General features: G+C 45.5%; 2 protein-coding genes across 2 annotated transcripts in view; both read right to left on the reverse strand.

Annotated features, from left to right (window-relative positions):
* LOC149441354 (ribonuclease inhibitor-like) overlaps positions 1-13,355 on the reverse strand; it is a 28,969-nt gene extending 15,614 nt beyond the window's left edge. Inside the window, exons 1-4 of the mRNA XM_089657449.1 lie at positions 12,855-13,355; positions 12,093-12,257; positions 9,129-9,293; positions 2,181-2,345 (exon numbers count right to left, since the gene is read on the reverse strand). Of these exons, the coding sequence (XP_089513575.1) occupies positions 2,181-2,345; positions 9,129-9,293; positions 12,093-12,257; positions 12,855-12,883 (524 nt within the window). The 5' untranslated portion in view covers positions 12,884-13,355. The remainder of the gene's footprint in view (positions 1-2,180; positions 2,346-9,128; positions 9,294-12,092; positions 12,258-12,854) is intronic.
* LOC149441353 (NACHT, LRR and PYD domains-containing protein 12-like) overlaps positions 1-21,844 on the reverse strand; it is a 268,132-nt gene that overhangs the window by 133,296 nt on the left and 112,992 nt on the right. The gene's annotated exons all lie outside the window — the stretch shown is intronic.

Genomic DNA, 21,844 nt, shown 5'->3' on the forward strand with positions numbered 1-21,844 from the left:
TCTGGTCCCTCCCCAGGAGGCTCCTGGGTGAGAGGATTGTGGCATCTGCTTTCCATGCACCGCTGGCCTTGAGAGATTGCCCGGGCCATGTTATGAGGGAGGGTTTGTGGTTGATAAATCTGGAGCGGATCCCCCTGAAGTTGCGGGATCAGGCCTGGCTCGCCTTCCACAGCAGGCTCTACGTGAGGGGTAACCTGAAGTACCGTCCTCCGGATGACCGTGGTTGTCCGAGGTCGGAGTGTGGGGGTGAAGTGGAGACTATGGACCACTTCGTGCTTCAGTGCCCCTTTAACATAGAGGTGTATAAACAGGTGGGATGGGCTCTTGGTGTTCCTTTCCTCCATCGCATGTCATATGCAGAGTGGGTGTACGGAGCATTCGAGCGTCTCATGGGTTTTGATTGGGACACCTTGTTTCTAGTTAGCTTAGTTGTCCATTACTACACTTGGATGGCACGGTGTCAGGTCTCCATTCGGCAGAAGGTCCTCCCTGTTCAGGTGGTGGTGAGTGACATCCTTGGTGAGGTTGGGAAAATTCGGGGTCTTGAGAAAGGCTGCGGCGTAGGGCTTGGATGGAGGCATGGAGGAACATCAAGCCTGTTGCTGCGGTCTGTTGATCTCGGGTGATGGGAACTGTCCCTGTTTTCTGCCTCTTGAACTCCCTAGCTTTTGCGTTTCGGTCTTTTTGGTAGCCTTTAGCATGGTAGGTTGTAGGGGTCAGATGTGGAAGATCTGTGGGTTCCTTAGCCCTGCCCCGTGGTGTACATAATAGTGAGGTTAAGTTTTGTCTCTGTATAGTTAGGCCATATAGGCCGTAAGCAGTGGATATATATGGAAATTGCATATGGTTCTGTTTCATGTTTTGAGCCATAAAGGCCTTTCTATAATTGTTTTTGGTCTCGGCCATAGAGGCCTTGTATATATATTGGATATAGTTTTTCCCCCCCCCCCCAGGTTATGGACTTTTATGTTCTTTGTTTATTATTTCTCCCACAGGGGTTGTTGGGACTTTTTCAGTTTCTTTGTTTAGTTTTGTATTTATTTATTATAATTTTGTACTTTTATATATAAGTTAAGGATGGATATGTATGCTCATAATACATTTAAATAAAAAATCTCCATCCTGCCTTGTATCAATGGTTCAGGCTGGTGGTGTCATGGTGTGGTGGATCCATTCCTGCCTTGTATCAATGGTTCAGACTGGTGGTGGTGGTGTCATGGTGTGGTGGATCCATCCTACCTTGTATCAATGGTTCAGGCTGGTGGTGTCATGGTGTGGTGGATCCATTCCTACCTTGTATCAGCGGTTCATGGATGTGCAGCCGACAAATCTGCAGAAACTGTGTGATGCTATCATGTCGCTATGGAGCAAAATCTCTGAGAAACGTTTCCAACACCTTGCTGAATCTATGCCACGAAGAATGAAGGCAAAAGAGGGTCCAATCTGGGACTAGCACGGTGCATCTCATAAAGTGGCCGGTGAGTGTATGTAGCTAGGTCCGCCTGTGCTCTCTGCTGAAGGTGCAATTGCTTTCAGTCAGAATCGCTGGTACACCAGGTGCCTCAATTGCTTCACCGCTGTCACCACTCATTATATCTGCCAGTTTCCGCTGCTGTGGACTGTTCTTTAACTGCTCAGTACTAGATAGCTGCCCTGCACTCATTGGTCAGTCCTCTCACTCCGCCATGTGCCACAGACAGTACCGTGACAGTGTACCTTCTCTCAGCCATTGAATCCCGGCTGGGTGGAGATGGAGCCACTGCCACCGAGACCGGGAGCAATGATGACAACTCGCCGCAGGCTGCTAACAAAAAACTACAGTCAAAACTTTTGCAGACAGTGCAGTGCAGTTCACCATGCCACCTCAGCACTGCCAGCAGCACCCCCCTAGATTTGACCAGCCCTAACAGAGCCCCATGTGCACCTGGGGGGCCCCGGGCGGTGCCCGCTGGATAAGACTACCCTGATCATAATACGGTTTTAAGATAAAGACTATTTAATGGCTGATAACAGACTGTGACCAGATTCAAGAATTAGACCACATTCTGACATCGGCCTTTCTAATGAGCATAAAGGTTGTCAGGTTAGAATGCATTTATTGTACATTTATTTTATTTATGTAATGTGACTATAAATCTGTCCCAGAATATGATTGTCTCAGTCAGTCCTGTTATACTCACTGGAATTCCTCTATCCGGCTTGTTGTCAGAGCCGCCAGCAGATCCCTGAAATGAGGACCCTCCAGATTGTTCAAAGACAGGTCCAGTGTCCTCAGTGTCAGGTTATCTCTTATTCCAGATGCCAGGTGGGGGCAGGAAATGTCTGTCAGGTGATTACAGGACAATCTGTAGAAGAAGAGAAGAATGTTACCAGAAGAAATTAAAAATTAAATCCCCCCCCCCCAGGATTGAATGGAACTCATTTTTCTTTATTGGAATCATTTATATTCTATCACTTTATAAATCTCCAGGAAATAGAATTTAAAAAAAAAGTGTTGTGCAGCACTACCCCCGCAAGGACTGCTGGACGTTGTTTGACCCAGTGGTTGCCCTGACATTGCAAGCCCCCCCAAACCCTCTGACACTCTGGGTTCCCATATACTTTGGGCAGAAGATACAAATGTAAAGTCACCGATGCTTAGTAGGATTTATAAGTCAACTACAGGTATGACCCAAATTTGTATAATATTGCAGTAATACAAAATCACAAGGATACGCAGTGACATGACAATAACAGTAGGTCAAATAGCTATGATAAACAGGCATTACCCCCTCGTGTACTCGTGTACATCCCGCTCCCATGTTACTTTCCTCACCCTTCTTCTTCTCCTAACCTCTGGGGATATCTCCCAAACCCTGGTCCTCCACTATCTCACCCCCACACCAGGCATCCTCTTTCTCCCAGGAATAGCCGCAATCCCCTCAATTTAACATCAATCCCCGTGCTCCCAAAAACCAATCTCCCTTTTTCATGTTCCTCTGGAATGCCCGCTCTGTCTGTAATAAGCTCACCTCTGTCCATGACCTTTTTATCTCCCGCTCCCTTCACCTACTAGCAATTACAGAAACCTGGCTCCAAGCAGCAGATTCTGCTTCTCCCGCAGCACTTTCCTATGGAGGCCTCCTCTGGACCCACTCACCCAGAACCAGTGGTTGGAAAGGAGGTGGAGTTGGTTTGCTTCTATCCCCACTGAGCACCTTTCAAGTCCTCCCTAACCCTCCCTCTCTATCCTACTCTTCTTTTGAGACTGCATCCGGCTGTTTTCTCCCATTTCTCTGAGGATTTCAGTGATCTATTGGCCTCCTGGACCAATGTCCCACTTTCTTGATGATTTCTCCGCCTGGCTACCCTACTTTCTCTCCTCTGAACTACCCACTATCATTCTCGAAGATTTTAATATCCCTGTTAATGTCAGCAACCCGGCTACATCCCAACTCTTCAACCTAACCTCATCATTTGCATTAGCACAATGTATACAGTCCCCCACTCACTCTGATGGGAATACATTAGACCTTGTTTTCTCCCATCTTTGCACTCCCTACAACCTCACAAACACCCCCTTTCCTCTCTCTGATCACAATCTCATCACCTTCACAGTCTCCTCGTCTTCAAACACCTATCCCTCCAAGCAGCAAACAATTACCTGCAGAAACCTTCACAACTTGAACCCGGCTCCTTTCCACTCTGCAATTGACCAACTCTATGACAGAATCTCTCCTCTGTCCTGCCCTGACCTGGCCACTGCTGTTTGCAAAAGTTTGCTTTCATCCGCATTAGACTCGCTTGCTCCTCTAACAACACGAAGCATCAGGCCCCGACCATTACAACCTTGGCAGACTGACCACACCAGAAATCTTTAGAGACATAGTCGTGCTCTGGAGTGATTGTGGCGTAAAACCAAATCTCAGCAAGCATTCACCCGATATAAATCTGCTTTCCTAACATACAATTCCTCCCTTCATGCTGCCAAACAAGCCTACTTTGTCACTCTTATTAATACCTTGTCATCCAGTCCTCGTCGTCTCTTCTCTGCTTTTAACTCTCTACTTTCTCCACCTCCACCCCCACCCGGTACCTCACTCAGTGCCCACGAGATTGCAAATCATTTCAAAAACAAGATTGACTCAATTCATAGGGGCATCGCCACTGCACAGACATCCATCCCACTTAGCATACCTTATACTAAACCTCCCTCAACACTTTCCTCTTTTGACCTCGCTACTACTGAAGAGGTCACTAAGGTTTTCTCAGAAGCCCATCTCACTACCTGCCCCCTGGACCCTATCCCCTCACAACTACTACGGTCACCCTCTTCTTCCATCCTATGCTCCCTCACTCACATCTTCAGTCTTTCCCTCTCTAACGGTGACTTCCCGTCCCCTCTAAAGCATGCGCACATCACTCCCATACTTAGAAAGCCCTCCCTGGACCTCACCAACCTGAACAACTTAAGACCCATCTCCCTGCTGCCATTTACCTCTAAACTCCTAGAATGCTTAGTCTACAATCGCCTGAGCGCCCACCTCACCGACAACAACCTTCTTGACCTTTTACAGTCTGGCTTTCTCTCACTACACTCCACTGAAACTGCCCTACTAAAACTAATGATCTACTAACAGCTAAAACCAATGGCCACTACTCTGTACTCTTACTATTTGACCTCTCTGCAGCTTTTGATACGGTTGACCATCCCCTCCTCCTCAAAAAACTCCACTCTCTTGGCCTCAGAGACTCCGCTCTCTCCTGGTTCTCCTACTACCTATCGCAGCGCTCCTTCAGTGTTACCTATAACGCTGCTTCCTCCTCTTCACTCCCTCTTTCTGTAGGGGTCTCTCAAGGATCTGTCCTTGGACCCCTTCTCTTCTCCATCTATACCTCCTCCCTTGGTCACTTGATCAACTCCCATGGCTTTAAGTACCATCTCTATGCCGATGACACACAAATCTATCTTTCTACTCCTTACCTCACCCCTTCAGTCTCCACTCGCATTACTAACCTACTAAGTGACATATCGGCATGGATGTCACTTCATTTCCTCAAACGCAATGTATCTAAAACTGAGCTCTTAGTATTCCCTCCAGCCTGTGCCCCCTCACCTGACTTCTCCATCAAGATCAATAACACAATCATCAGTCCCTCCCCTCATGCCAGGGTACTAGGTGTAATCCTAGACTCCCATCGGTCCTTTCACCCCCAAATCCAATCACTGTCCAAATCTTGTAGACTTCACCTCCGCAGCATCTCCAAGATACGCCCGTTCCTAACCTCGGAAACTACTGAGCAACTTATTCACTCCCTTGTTATATCTCGCCTTGACTATTGTAACTCCCTCCTCATTGGCCTACCTCATCGCAGGCTATCCCCTCTTCAGTCTATCATGAATGCTGCTGCCAGACTCATCCACCTTACTAACCGTTCCGTATCTGCCACCCTTCTCTGCCAATCCCCCCACTGGCCTCCACTCAGTGTCCTCCACCCCTCTCTGCCAATCCCTCCACTGGCCTCCACTCAGTGTCCTCCACCCCTCTCTGCCAATCCCTCCACTGGCTTCCCATCGCCCAACGGATAAAATTCAAAACATTAACAATAACGTATAAAGCCATTTATAACTCTGCCCCAAATAACATCAACGATCTTTTCTCTAACTATCACCCAAACTGTCCTCTCCGCTCCTCGCAAGACCTCCTGCTCTCTAGATCCCTTGTCTCCTCCTCCCATGCTTGTCTCCAGGACTTTTCCAGAGCTTCCCCCATCCTCTGGAACTCTCTACCCCAATTTATCAGACTATCGCCTACTCTGCTCACTTTTAGGCGATCTCTGAAAACCTATCTCTTCAGGGAAGCCTATCCTGCCCTCAGCTAATAACGGAATCTTCTACTCCTTCTACCAGTCCATCCCCCACAGTTACTACCTTTTGTACCACTAGCTTCTCCCTCCTAGATTGTAAGCTCCCAGGATCAGGGCCCTCCTCTCCCTCTTGTATTGAACTGTATTGTTGCTGTATTGTCTCCTGTTATATTGTAAAGCGCTGAGCAAACTGTTGGCACCATAAATCCTGTATAATAATAATAATAATAATGATCAGGCCATTTTTTGCGATACGGCGCTGCGTTACTTTAACTGACAATTGCGCGGTCATGCAACGCTGCATCCAAAAGAAGTTGGAATCCTTTTTTTCGCACAAATAGAGCTTTCTTTCAGTGGTATTTGATCGCCTGTGCGGTTATTTTTTGTCAACAATTTTGAGAAAAAAAACAATATTTTTGACTTTTTGCTAGTACACATGTCCAGTAAAACATTTTTAAAAGAAAATCTAAATTTCATCATAAATTTAGACCAAAATATATTCTGCTCCTTGTCTTTGCTAAAAGAAAATCCCAATCCGTGTAAATTAATTGGTTTATGCGAATGTTATACCATTTACAAATGGCGGTATAGATACTGGGATTTTTTGTTCTACTAGTATTTCTATTATGGTGGCGATCAGCGACTTATAGCGGGATTGCAGCAGACATTCTGACACTGGGGGGGAACTGCCTTGGTGTCACTGACATCCCCAGTGACACAAATAAAGTGATCAGTGCTAAAAAAAAAAAAAAGCACTGACACTGTACTAATGCCCTTGGACAGCAAGGGGTTAATATGAGGGGAGATCAAAGGATTAACTATGTGCTGGGAGTGTTTTACTAGGGGGCGGTGTCTGTATGGGTCAATGTAAGCACACTGCTCTGGATGGCTGCGCTGTGCAGTGTGCCCGAGCTGACAGGCAGGAAGACTTAATAAAGAAAAACAAAGTCTTCCTCCTTGTCGGAGATGCTTGGTAATCGCCGGGTGCTGGCGGGTAGTTACCGGCCAGGATCAGGTAACTGACAGCTGCGGCCACGAATGATGACAAGGGTAGCGCCCCCTACCCGGAAATGTGAAATCATGTATATATACATACCCCAGTATATCTGCTATAGGGCGGCGGGGAAGCGGCTGAAATTCTTTTTATTCCCTTGCTCTCGAGTGGTAGCAGTTTCTCTTGCTTTCTCAAGCCTGAGACCAAAATACCCCTTACAGGAGTCTAGGGATGTGTGATCTGAGGACTACCGTAGTCAAAGAGCTGTCACTCGCACTCAACCAATAATAAAAGGCTGCAGGCAGCCAATCAGAGGCTAAGTCTGTAAATAGCAAAGAGCCCTTAATAAATCAGTCGCAGCAGAACTAGTGGAAGGGATTCAGGGAGAGATAAAAGTCTACTGGTGGGGGATCGTAAATTACTTGCCTTGCCCCGGCCGCTGACAACTGAAGCTGCACCACTGATCAAACAAGAATATTGGATAAGGATTTATTAAAAATCCTGCCCAGGACAATTTTCAGCTTTCAGCGCTGTCACACTTTGAATGACAATTGCGCGGTCATGCAGCACTGTACTCATATGACATTTTTATCGTTGTTTTGAGACAGATAGAGCTTTCTTTTGGTGGTAATTAATTACCTCTGGGTTTTTTCTTTTTTTCTTAGTTTTTGTTATAAAATTTTGTAAATAAGTGATTTTTATCCTTCACTGATGTGCGCTAATGAGGCTGCACTGATGGGCATCGACAGGCATTACTGATGGGAAAAAGGAGAGAAGCGCCTCTAAGTGCAATAAGTCTTTTAATTCAAGTTGAATTAAAAGACTTATTGCACTTAGAGGCGCTTCTCTCCTTTTTCTCATCTACAGAAGTTGCTACAGCTTATTTGGAAGCCTTGCCCTCAGTGCCGCACGGAATCCTACGTTCTTCATACAGTAGCCACTAATACCACCATCACCCCATACTACCATTTCCCAGGACTTTGCAGTGTTTGCGCTGCTACAACCCTTCCTCATTATTACTGATGGGCACTGAAAGGCAGCACTCATATAAGGCAGAACTGATAGGTGGCACTGACTGGCACTGATCGGTGGCACTGACTGGCACTGATCGGTGGCACTGACTGGCACCGATCGGTGGCACTGACTGGCACCGATAGGTGGCACTGACTGGCAGCTCAGATGGGCACTGATATGTGGCATTGATGAGCACTGACAGCTGGCATTGATGGACACTGACAAGTGGCACTGCTGTGGCTACACTGATCATCAGGGCACTGATGATCAGTGTACATGTCCCCTCTGAGGAATGCTGATTACCGTCTCTCCTCTCGAGCTATCAGCGTGACAGCTTGTGAGGAGAGAAATGCCGATAACCGACATTTCCTTATTTACCTGCGATCAGCTGTGATTGGACACAAATTATGACACAATTGGTGCTGCGCTCCCACACTTGTACTTATATACATAATTAAATCAAAATGAGGTTTCAGTGACACCCCTAGTGAATCCTCCTGTGTGTAATTATCACAAACTCAATTCATATTATTATACAATCTCATCCAGTGATGTTTGTCAGTTTATTTCCACTGCACCTTCGGGCATTCATTTAAGTGTTTTATCACGTGTGGTTTAGTACAGGTTTGTGATTTTAGGGACACAAGTGGTATAATGTATTGTGTTTTTATGTGTTTTGCACATTTATATTTTATGTCATACGGTTTATCAAACATCACTGGATAAGATTGTATAATAATATGAATTGAGTTTGTGATAATTACACCCAGGAGGATTCACTAGGGGTGTCACTGAAACCTCATTTTGATTTAATTATTTATATAAGTACAAGTGTGGGAGCGCAGCACCAATTTTGTTATAATTTTGATCCCATTCTATCCCGATGTATAGCCAGTTGTCAGCGGCAACCCATTCCTAGAACAATAGTTTGTTCAGGATAGCGCAGGTGGTTCTCCATTGTGATTGGACACAGCTGATCACATGACCGAGCCGATGTCTTCGGTTCTTTCCGTTGATCGCTGAGCTGCTGTGTCGGAGGGACACAGCGCACCACCAGTCGCCGCACTGCACGCCCTCGGAGCGCAGTTAAAGTGGGAGGACGTCATATGACGTCCTCCCAGAACGAGAGAACCGCCTTGCGCCCGTCATTTCCTTATATGGCGGGCGGGAGCCAGTTAAATGCCGATAACAGAGTGTGATAATATCAAAGAATTAGACAAAATATAAATCTGTCCCAGAATATGATTGTCTCAGTCACTCCTGTTATACTCACTGTAATTCCTCTATCCGGCTTGTTGTCAGAGCCGCCATCAGATCCCCGAAATGAGGACCCTCCAGATTGTTCATAGACAGGACCAGTGTCCTCAGTGTCGGGTTACTTCTTATTCCAGATGCCAGGTGGGGGCAGGAACTGTCTGTCAGGTGATTGGAGGACAATCTGTAGAAGAAGAGAAGAATGTTACCAGAAGATAATGAATTCCCCCCCCCAGGAATGAATGGAACTATTCTCTACATGGATGGAACTCATTTCTCTTTACTGGAATCATTTACATTCGATCACTTTATAAATCTCCAGGAAATAGAATTTTACAAGAAAAATGTTATAATGGAGTAGACCCCCCAATATTGTCCTCCATGTGTAGAGATGGGCCCGGGCCGTGCCCCACAATGCACTGCACCCTGACACGTGGTGATGTCACAAGGGGTGAACCCCCACCCCATTGTGACATCAGGACAGTACTTAAGACCTGTCATTGACGGCGCATCGCTTTTTTTTCTGGGGTTTTTTTTTGTAGCAGCGGCGGGCATCGTAATTGACGTTGGATCTACTTCAGGGGACCTTTTTTTTATTTTTATTTATAATAACGGACTTGCCAAAGACTGTCTCCTGTCTTTTTTTACACTACACTTTTTTTTTTTTTTTGTGAATGGAAAACTCATTCACATTGGGGGGGGGGAGACTGGGATCTGGGGGCCTCCTTGTTAATGAGGGCTTCCAGATTCCTATAAGCCCCCTGCCTGCGGACCCCCACAACCACAGGCCACATGCATGTCCCCGTGTGCGTGGGAGTCCAAAGCCGCGGCACAGTGATCCGAAGGAACGGCACGGGTATACGTTTCCATTAGAGTGCACACATCGGCTCTCAAAAAGAGCGAATATCTCCTAAACAGAGCGCACATTTAGGAGATATTCGTTTTATCTATAGGTAAGATTTATTATAAGCTCACCTGCAGGTAAAAGTTTTGAAGAAGAGTTGGCTACCACTTTACGGTACGTCCTTCATTATGTGCTAGTATGAAATGCACGAGGTAGCAGGTGGTAGTGGGGGCTTTTTAGGGTTTACAAAATGGTGATGAGGAGGTGGAATATCACTTCCTCACTGCTTGTCAAACACCCTCTCAAAAGCTATCCCTCGCTGATTGCTCTTCAGAGGGTAACTCAAGTGCAAACAGGTCCTTTCAGCATTAGTTTGGTCCTCTATCACTTGATGCAATGCACGATCGATCTATCTCTATATATAGGATTGTGGGGATAGCAGATCGATCTTACAGCACACGAGCTTTCTGACTACATAGAATATTGCATTTTAATACGGTCTTAGGGGGAAAAGACTATTTAATGGCTGATAACAGAGTGTGATAAGTGCCAAGACTTAGACAACAGTCTGACATTGGCCTTTCCAAAGGGCATAAAGGTTGTCAGTTTAGAATCTCAACTACGGCACCCACATGTCTGGAGTTTGCATGTTCTCCCTGTGCCTGTGTGGGTTTCCTCTGGGTACTCCGGTTTCCTCCCACACTCCAAAGACATGCTGGTAGGTGAATTGGCTCCTGTCTAAATTGGCCCTAGTATGTGTATGTATGAATGTGACTTAGGGACCTTAGATTGTACACTACTCGGGGGCGGGGACTGATGTGAATGTACAATATATATGTAAAGTGCTGCGTACATTGATGGCGCTATATAAGTACCTGAAATAAATAAATACATACATTGTTGTACATCCAACAACGCCAATATCAAACCCGCCCTGCAGGCCAGAGTACTTGGTGTCATTCTGGACTCCAACCTATCCTTCCAGCCCCAAGTCCAATCTTTAACAAACTCGTGCAGACTCCACCTCCGCAACATCGCCAAAATTTGCACGTTCCTAACCCCAGAAACCACTAAACAGCTCATCCACTCCCTCATCATATCACGACTCGACTACTGCAACTCCCTCCTCACTGGCCTGCCTCACCGCTGGCTATCCCCACTTCAGTCCATCCTGAATACGGCTGCCAGACTCATTCACCTTTCCAACCGCTCCATCTCTGCCACCCCCCTCTGCCAATCCCTCCACTGGCCTCCACTCAGTGTCCTCCACCCCTCTCTGCCAATCCCTCCACTGGCCTCCACTCAGTGTCCTCCACCCCCCTCTGCCAATCCCTCCACTGGCTTCCGATTGCACAACGGATCAAATTCAAAATCCTAACACTGACGTACAAAGCCGTCCACCATACTGCCCCGAACTACATCACCGACCTAATATCCAAGTACCGCCCAACACGCACACTCCGCTCCTCACAAGACCTCCTTCTCTCTAGTTCCCTGGTCTCCTCCTCCCATGCCCGCCTCCAGGACTTCTCCAGGGTGTCACCCATCCTCTGGAACTCCCTTCCCCAACCCATCAGATTATTACCTACTCTCCTCTCCTTTAGGCGCACCCTGAAAACCCATCTCTTCAGGGAAGCCTACCCCACCCCCTGCTAACTTGACCGACCTCCTCCACTCTTCCTACCACTCCATCCCCCACAGCTATCTCCTCCTGTGCCACCATCCCCTCCCTCCTAGATTGTACGCTCCAAGGAGCAGGGCCCTCGATCCCCTCATGTTTTGCATTGTATTGGTATTGTTCTGTCACATGTTCTGTCCCCCTTTGTAATGTACAGCGCTGAGCGAACTATTGGCGCTTTATAAATACTGTATAATAATAATAATAATTTATTTTTACTTGTAATATAAACATAAGGCTCCATGCACACAAGCATTTTTTAAGCTCCTAAAAGCTAAATAGTGTTCTCTTATGTGTCCATGCACACTGCTTTAGACTATTAACATTTTTTGAGCTTCTGTATTTAGGATCAGAAAAAAAAAACCCAAAACACTATTCACAGCGTTTTTATCCAGCGTTTGAGCTTGCAAACGCTAGTGTGCATGGAGCCCAAAACGCTCTGTCAGTCCTGTTATACTCACTGTAATTCCTCTATCCGGCTTGTTGTCAGAGCCGCCATCAGATCACTGAAATGAGGACCCTCCAGATTATTCATAGACAGGTCCAGTGTCCTCAGTGTCGTGTTATTTCTTATTCCAGATGCCAGGTGGGGGCAGGAACTGTCTGTCAGCTGATTAGAGGACAATCTGTAGAAGGAGAGAAGAATGTTACCAGAAGAAAATGAATCCCTCTTGTGACGGTTGCGCGGCGTCAGACCCCAGCCCTTCTCACCAACTTCTGACCGAAGGACCAGCTGATCTCACACTACGCTGTCACTTGCGTAACAATGCCACTCTCAGCTGTGCCCTGCACAAAGATTTTCCAGCTCGCAGGACCACAGTCTATGTGCCAGCAGCCTGAGAGCGATTGTTACTGGGTTATTTTAATTACACAATTAACCCTTCACACTGCCACCACCTCCTTTTTACAGAGGAAGAGGAAACTCACAAATCTTAGCAATAACACTATGATATTAGTATAAGCGTCTGTACCACACATGGTTACCACAGACAGATGTATTCAGAGGATTATTACATACAGTAGCGATCTTCAGAGACAGGGATTCTTTAGTTTACTTTAAAAGCTTTAGAAACAGTTCAACACTTTTCAGTTAATAGGATTTATTACTAAAAAAGGTCAAAATGGTACATTTAAAATATTTACAGAAAAAGATGTAACAAATATATTTATAAAGAGAGTAACAACAGATAAATAAAAGAAAGAAGTTTCAGAAGGCAGAATACTTGCGAAAGTCCTTGGTTTGAGCAATCATCCTAACAAAAAAGTTGCCTTTGCTCTCAAGATGGTTCCTGAATGATGTTAAAAGGGAGAGCTACCTTTTCTCCAGGCTGTCAGTCTTTTTCTATTATCTCAAAGGGGTGTCTCCTGAGAACAAATAGCCAATCACCCCATTTGGGGATGGGTGTTAGGCGGTGACCAAGGTTAGGACCAAATCCCTTAGAACAGGGGTCCTCAAACTGCGGCCCGCCGAGGACATTTACGCCGGGCAGGGGCGTATCTGCCGCCAGGCAAGGGACTAGGGTTTGGCAGGTTGGGAGAGCTCGGCAGGGCTCGAGCGGGAGGCAGAAGGGACCAATGCCGTCGCTGCAAAGGGCTGTGCTTGGCCAGGGGGGCGTGCTCATGTGTGCTAGAGCTGGGCGTGTTTGGACGTGTTCGTGTGTGCTCGGCTGTGAGGATGGGTGAGAAGAGAGAAAACCTGTCAGCCATGGAGCCGGCTGGAGAGGGGGCCGGGCGGCACATAGAGGATCGTGCATTTCTCTTTTGCTCTATGTGCCGCCGATCACCTCCCCTATCCATCTCCTGCATGTCAGCTACTGTATGCTCCCCCATGGCCGCCCCCCCCTCCCTCCAGCACTGCAGGGGATCGGTCAGCATATGCAGTCCCCAGTGCTGACAGTCCCCCCCCTCACACACAGACCGGAGAGCAGAGAGAAAGCTGCCCCTCCTCCTCCCGTCCTATCCTCCTGTGTCTGCCCCGCCCACACTTCCAGCCAGCCTTGTGTATTCTTTCCTCTCTTTCTCCCTCTTCTCTCTCGCCCCCCCTCTCTCTTTTCTCTCCCCCTCTCTCTCTCCCCCCTCTTTCTCTTTTCTCTCTCCTCCTCTCTCTCCCCCCTTCCCCCTCTCTCTCTCTCTTTCTCTCTCTTCCCCGCTATCTCTCTTCCCCACTCTCCCCCTCTCTCTCTTCCCCCCTCTCCCTCTCTCTCTCTTCCCCCCACCCTCTCTTCCCCCCTCTCTCTCCCTCCCTCTCTCCCCCCCTCTCCCTCCACATCTCTCTCCCCCCCTCTCCCTCCACATCTCTCTCCCCATCTCTCTCTCAGTGTCAGGGAGACCCCCTGACACTGAACAGTGGATGGTCAGGTCAGGTGACAGGAGGGCTCATATGAGGCTCTGATTGGTCACTGCTGTAAAGTCAGATTCTCCCGTGTATGACCTCCTACAATCTCATCTCTTTTACTTGTTGCCAAACTATATACAATATCAGATTATAACAAGGTTATGGGAAATATTTTTTGGCCAATTATAGTGTGACATGATTCTAAGATTTGGGCAGCAGTCTTGGACTGGCTACCTAAAGAGTCTGAAAAAAATGATCAATTTTGCTTAAATTAATTATTTTTTTCATAATATGATTGTCTCAGTCAGTCCTGTTATACTCACTGTAATTCCTCTATCCGGCTTGTTGTCAGAGCCGCCATCAGATCCCCGAAATGAGGACCCTCCAGATTGTTCCCAGACAGGACCAGTGTCCTCAGTGTCGGGTTATTTCTTATTCCAGATGCCAGTTGGGGGCAGGAACTGTCTGTCAGGTGATTATCATACAATCTGTAGAAGAAGAGAAGAATGTTACCAGAAGAACAACATTCATTTTACCCCCAGGAATGAATGGAACAATTAGTGCCAGATCAAGGTCAACAGGGTGAAAAGGGCAAACTGCGCCCTCCCCCCCCCCGGGGCTAACAGTGGTATTGCGGCATCATGTAGTTTGAGGCCCATGAAAATGCTCACATTAGCAGATGCATGGGGGGTGCCGCTGTGTGTCTGCTAAAGGGAAGCACATTCTGTGCGTGATGGGAAAACATGCTATTTTGCAAGAGTGGGCCAAGATTCGGTCCATGTATGGGCAGGTTGGTTGTACCAAAGTTGATCCATCAGTCGTCCTGGGTACAACCATCCCGTTGTATTTCTTACATGCAATTACTGTGTCCAAGTCTCCAGATCACAATAGTAACAAATTTCAAAGAATCCGAATAAAATCACAGCAAATCAAACAAAATGTATTTATTTCATTCGGTTGTTTTAAGCATTCACATGAAACAAATGGTTCAGATTAATTCATAACAGCTGGTTTTACCTCCTGTGTGCAAACCCCCCCCCAAATACTCACCTAAGCCCCTTCTCGATCCAGCGATGTGCACTGGCTATCCCAGGACTTCCTCTTCTCGTTAGCTAAGACAGAAGCAGGAACCATTGGCTCTCACTGTTGTCAATCACAGCCAGTGAGCCAATGATAAGAGAGAGGGTGCAGGGCCGAGCCGGGGCTCCATGTATGAATGGCCACACGGAACAGCAGGTGCCCCCATAGCAAGCTGATTGCTGCGGGGACACCCTACAGCAGGAAGGGGCCAGGAGAGTCTGCGAGGGACCTGATAAGAGGAGGATCCGGGCTGCTCTGTGCAAAACCACTGCACACAGCAGGTAAGTATAACATGTTTGTTATTTTTTCTAAAAAAAAAAAAAAACCTTTAGAATCACTTTAACCACTAGGGGACCGCCCGCTGTACATATACTGCTACAAGGCGGCCAATGTGCGCAGGATCACGTATATAAACCTGATTCTGCATTTCAGGGTAGGGGGCGTGTGCTAGGTGCGACACTGATCATGGCTGCGGGTGTCAATCACCGGGTCCCTCCCGGTGATTAACCGCCAGAGCCTGGCGATTGCCGGCAAACACTGGCGGGGAGGAAGGTTGCATTGTTTTCAATGGAGCTCTCCTCCCTGGCAGTTTTCAGCACTCTGCTGAGCAGAGCCTTCCCGAATCAGTGTGTAACAGTGAAGCACACACCCAAGTCAGTTCCCCCCCAGTGTCAGAATGTCTGCTTCAGTCGCTGATCGCCGCTAATATTAGTATTAAAATAAAAATCCAGTATCTATACCGCCATTTGTAAACGCTATAACTTTCACATAAACCAATTAATTTACACGTATTGGGATTACATTTTTTAGCAAAGACACGGAGCAGAATACATTTTAGCGTAAATTTATGACAAAATTTGATTTTTAAATTTTTTACTGGACATGTTTTATAGCAAAAAGTCCAAAATATTGTTTTTTTTTTTCTAAAAAATTTCGGCCTTTTTTTTGATAGCGAAAAAATTTTAAAAAACGCACAGGCGATCAAATACCACCAAAAGAAAGCTCAATTTGTGGGGAAAAAGGACGTAAATTTCATTTTGGTGCAGCGTTGCATGACCGCGTGCTTGTCAGTTAAAGTAAAGCAGTGATATATATATATACACACGTGATTCATGCTGGTTTTCACACCCATCCCAGATAGCGTCAGATTGCCCGTCACTACTCAAGTAATCACATTTAACCCCTTGACTGCCGGGAAGATGCTTATATACAATAAACCTCCATTGTTAGTATACTGTCTGAACGGATCAATATCTTTTTTTTTTTTTTTTGTATTTCAATGTTTTTATTCATTTATAAGCAGTTAAAGAAGACAGAAGCAACAAAACACGCCCACGCAGGGGCCATCAATTGAACATAAAAAAAAAAAGAAAGAAAAACAGTGCTCCAACAATAAGAGAGCAAAAGGTTTGCCCACGCAGGGGCTATCAATGGCACATAAATTACATCAAAATTAGTATAACACCGACAGTAACTCAAACCAAAGGCAGCTATCCACCGCCACACCAAGAACAAACAGAAAAAGAAAAGGAAGCAGGAGTACAAAAGGAAAAAGATGACAAGACCAAGAGCAGGGGTCAGAGAACGCCAATACCGAGCAACATCACAACCCCAGACTAGCCAGGGGGAGCGTGGGAAAGGCATATTGCAACCACGGCTCCCATATTTTCTAGAATTTCCGTTGGGAGTCGTTACAGATACTCGACATCTGTTCATTGAGCATCAGAGTGGTCATACGGTCCCGCACCCCCTGAAGAGGGACAAACGGCTGGATCAATATCTTTGATCAGATCAGCACTATACAAGTGTTCACATTAGTATAGTGTCCCCAAAAATGCAGCGTTAGCGGGATCAGCCCTGGCCCCTGCCAGCACCTGTGTTTAGCCCCCTACACTTGACCCCTTCTCCCCCAGCAAGTGCAGTGTCAGTAGGCCACTGTCACTTGATACATTGCACACAAAACCACAGTGTTTGCAGAATCAGGCCTGATCTCTGTTAGCACTTGCCGGTAAATTTTGATGACTCTCATATGCAGCAGAGTGCCAGTACTAGTGCCGCGCTAACTTCTGGTGAACTGGCGAGCACCAGCGGCCTAGTACATCCTGGTCTTTCACATACCAGCACTGCAGTATCATTTGGTGACGTTGCGAGTCCCATAAGTGCAGTACAAGCTGGTGCGGTGGTGAGTATAAGTATTGTCCAGCAACCACCCAGATATTCGCACACAGGCCCTAGTAGAGCCCTTAGTATCCTTCCGGATGTGCTTGCAAATCCCGACTGGCAGCTCACAAATTCTGCAGCACCCGTACTTCTCCCATTCACTGCCCAACCCGGAATTCAGATGGAAACACCAAATTTAACTCCTCCCCTTGATTTTCTGGAGCTGTTTTTCACGTGTAGAGATGTGCTGGTTGCTTTAAAACTTAAACAACAGTTGCAAAGCATTTTTTTTCTTTTCCCACTTTGTGAGTGACAGACAGGGAAAGCAGGACTGTGCTCTGATTGGTTGTTGCTACAGCTGAGAAGGATCCACCCATAGCAGCACTGTTGCAGCTGAACTTATAATTGGCTGTGGAGGAAAAGAGAGAGGGAAAAAAAAGGAAGAAGAAAAACATGTGAAGAAGGAGACATTTTCAGGGGACTGCATGGAGCAAGGGCTCCTGGTGTAAGGTCACAGAGTCTCACTCTCTGTGCTGCTAGAGCCCATGGACTGGGCTGGGAGTGTGTAGCAGAGATATTGTTGCAGGAGGACAGTGTGCAAATCAAGGATTGTCCTGCCTGACACTCAGGATTACAGCCACTCAAGTGCATGTGTCTCTCAAAGTCTGGAGCTGCTGTAAGAGAGAGGATTTCTACTGCTGTCTAATGCTATCTAGAGGACAATCCAGAAACAGTGAGTACTCTGTGATGAAAGGGGATTTTGATATTGCTGCATTTGCTGTTCATCTCTGGAGAATGGTGATGAGAAAGCCTGCTCTCTAATTCTCAGAGTGGCACAGATCTTGGAAAGCCCAAGCTGCGCAGAATTAGCTATTCCTGCTGCTGATTGATGAGAGAACTCTGTCTCTGTATATTACTGGTGATTGTCTCCTCAAAACTTGTGTTGTGGCTGAAGAGTGTGTTTTAGTTCCAAGTCCCCACAGAAGCTTGCTGCTTTGAATACACTGAGCAAGTGTCAGTACATCAGGATTTCACCTGGATGGTAAAGATTTGTTGAAGTGTTGTTTTTTTCCTATTGCAATGTTCACTGGAAGATTCTGCCTAAAGGAGACTGTGCTATCCTGCTACCATTGGATTACAAATACTCTCCCATGCAGAGAGTGAGCGCTCTTCCATTGATTAAAGGGCCCCAACGTTGAGAGACTTCAAGTTTCATCTCACTGGCCAGTGGTTAGGTAGGACATTTCTGCTCTAGATAGTACTGCTATAACAAATGTCAGTAAGCTGCTAAACCTCATTAACAGTTATTGTTTCATGTGTAAATGTCACTCTCCTATGCCACCCTAGTCAGTGTGATACTAGTCAGTGTGATCCTAGTCAGTGTGATACTAGTCAGATTTTGGAGTCTTTGCCAAGTGAATTGTGACTTCTTACTAACTGTGTCATGCACAGTGGTATCTGTGTTTTATGTACATTACCTGTGTTACATCAGCCAGTTCTTTTTCAGAGTTTGTCTTCAATAAAACCCATAAAAAATATTCTCAGAGTGTCGGAGTGTTCTGGGTATAATCGGAGGTGTCACCAGATTCAAGTGGATGCTGAACCTATATATCTAGCCAAGATCCACCCAAGGGTGTGCTACACACGGAAGATCTGTATGCATTGATTGTGGATCAAAGCAATCTATATGCACAATTTATGGCCGCCAACCCAAATTCTAACCTTGCCAGACAATTCGTATGGAAACTCATTACAGTTTCCGAATTTAAATTTTTTTTGGACCTATTCCTCAACATGGGCATTACTAAATAAAAATGAGTTGTATTGGTCCACAGACCCGATTCATCATATGCTGTGTTCTCTGCTGCCATGGCCAGGCATAGATATGAGAGTATATTGTGTTTTATGCATTTCAATGACAATACATTCTGTTGTCCTCGAGGTGACCCTGAATTTGACCGGCTCCACAAAATTCAGCCCCTCGTAAATCACCTTAACCAAAAAATTGCAGATGTCTATACTCCCCAGCAAAATATCTGCGTTGATGAGTCCCTCATTAATTTTTCTGGCCGCCTTGCATTCAAACAATTTCTCCCCAGTAAGCGTGCCAGATATGGGGTCAAGATGTAGAAGACCTGTGAGAGAGCAACAGGCTATACATATAAGTTTCGGATTTATGAGGGAAAAAGATCGTCACGAGGAGACCCACGGATGCCCAGACTACATGGGGAGTAGTGACAAGATAGTTTGGGACTTGGTGTCATCCTTTCCACATGGGGTACCACTAATACGTGGACAATTTTTATTCAAGCGTGCCACTATTTAGACATTAGAAGTGGGTGGATGCAGGGCAGTATATTCTAATGGTGGGCATACCACACACTTTCTGGCAGAGATTTCTTTTTTTTTTTTTGTATGCAGCCTGTGGACTGAATGGAAAAAAAAAAGAGAAGAACATAGCATATATACCCAACAAGGATCAGCAACATACTGGTACATCCCTGGACTTTGAATGGTTATACCAGGATGATGCCTACAGCTGCAGGCATCATCCTGGTATTGTTTTTTTCAGCCGGCGATCAGCTTTCATGTACAAGCAATCATAGTGGCTAATTAGCTGCAGGATTGCTTTTACAAGCAGCGGGAGACAACACCCCATCCCCTGCTGCCTTCCACGGCCTTCTCGCGCAGTCCTGTGCTATCGGGGGAACCTGAGAATGCAGCCGGTGTTTCTGCCAGCTGACCATAGAGCTGATTGGAGACCAGAATGGTGCCAATCATCTCTATAGTCTAAGAAATCGTAAGCTACGAGCATTTTATCACTTCAGTTTCACAGGATATAAACAGCGCCATTTGTAAATTGGGAAAGCATCTGATCACACTGATCTCTTTTGATATTAGATAATGTAAGGGCAGAGGAGATATCTAGAGTCTGATAGACCCCAGATTTCTCAAAAGAATATATGACAATGCCCATTGAAGTTATAGGGAATGTTTGCATTCCCTGTAATAGCATTAAAAGTGATAAAAAAAAAAATTAAAAGGGACAGTGTAAAAACAATAAAAAAAATCTAAATAACTTAAAAAAAAAAAAAAATCACCCTTGCCCCCCGCGTGCACACTTGTGCCTGTGTGCGTGAGCGTTGACCCTGTGCTGGTATGTAAACAGCAGTTGCACCATGCATGTGAGGTATCGCCACGAACGTCAGATCAAGGGCAGTAATTCTAGCACTAGACCTCTATAAATCTAAAATGGTAGCTTGTAAAGGCTTTTAAAATGTTGCCTACGAATATTAAAAACGTATGCAGTTTGTTGCCATTGCACGGGGCATGCACAGTTTTAAAGCATGTCATGTTTGGTATCTATATGCTTGGCATACTATCATCTTTTATATTTTTCCAAATAATTGGCCAATATATTGTGTTTTTGTGCATTAAAATAAAAAAAGCGTATTTTTTTTTAAATTGCTTTGAAAAATCGCTGCGCGAGTACTATGTGACATATCAAATTGCTGCACCCACCATTTTATTCATTAGGGTGTCTGCTTTAAAAAATTATATCATGTTTGGGGGTTTAAGTTAATTTCCTATTAAAAAATACTGATTTTTTTTCATGTGAACAAAAAAGTGTCAGAAAAGGCTTGGTCTTCAGGTGGTTAGAAGAGTGAATGATATATGACATAAACTTCTAATACTGGGCATTACATGCCACCACATCCCAAAATGACCCCTTTTTGGAAAGTAGACACCCCAGACTATTTGCTGAGAGGCATGTTGAATCAATAGAAGAATTCATTTTTTTGCCACAAGTTTTTGGAAAATGACCAAAAAAAATATATATATATTTTTTTTTTTACACAAAATTGTCATTTAAATGATTTACTGCTCACACATGCCATGGTTATATGTGGAATTACTCCCCAAAATACATTCTGCTACTTCTCCCGAGTATGGGGGTACCACATGTGAGAGATGTTTTGTCAGTCTAGCCAAGTACAGGACCTCAAAATCCAATAAGCACCTTCAGGCTTTTAAAGGACTTTATTTCCTCATTACACTTCCAGACTACCTATCACAGTTTCGGAGGCCCTGAAATGCCAGGATAGCACCAAACACCCCCAAATGACCCCTTTTTGGAAAGTTGACACCCCAAGGAATTTGATAAGAAGCATGGTGAGTATTTTGCAGAACTCGTTTGTTGCCACAAGTTTTTGGAAAATGAAGAAAAAAAACAAACATATTTTTTCTATTCTTTTTTTATATTTCAATACCGTGTGAGAAAAAATGAGATCTGCAAAATACTCACCATGCCTCTTTTTAAATTCCTTGGGTGTCTACTTTCCAAAAAGGGGTCATTTGGGGGGGGGTTTGGTGCTATCCTGGCATTTCAGGGCCTCTGAATCTGGTAGTGAGGAAGTGAAATGAGGAAGTTACGCACCTTCAGGCTTTCAAAGTGGTCATTAGATTTCAGGCTCCTGTATGTGGCTAGGCTCCCAAAAAGTCTCACACATGTGGTACCCCCATACTTGGTAGAAGAAGCAAAATGTATTTTGGGGTGTAATTCCACATATACCCATGGCTTGTGCGAGAAATATATAATTTAAAATGACAACTTTGTGTTAAAAAAAAAAACGTTTT

The sequence above is a fragment of the Staurois parvus genome, unplaced genomic scaffold, assembly GCF_062004578.1.
Source record: "Staurois parvus isolate SC_StPar_1 unplaced genomic scaffold, SC_StPar_1.0 ptg001001l, whole genome shotgun sequence".
Lineage (NCBI taxonomy): Eukaryota > Metazoa > Chordata > Amphibia > Anura > Ranidae > Staurois > Staurois parvus.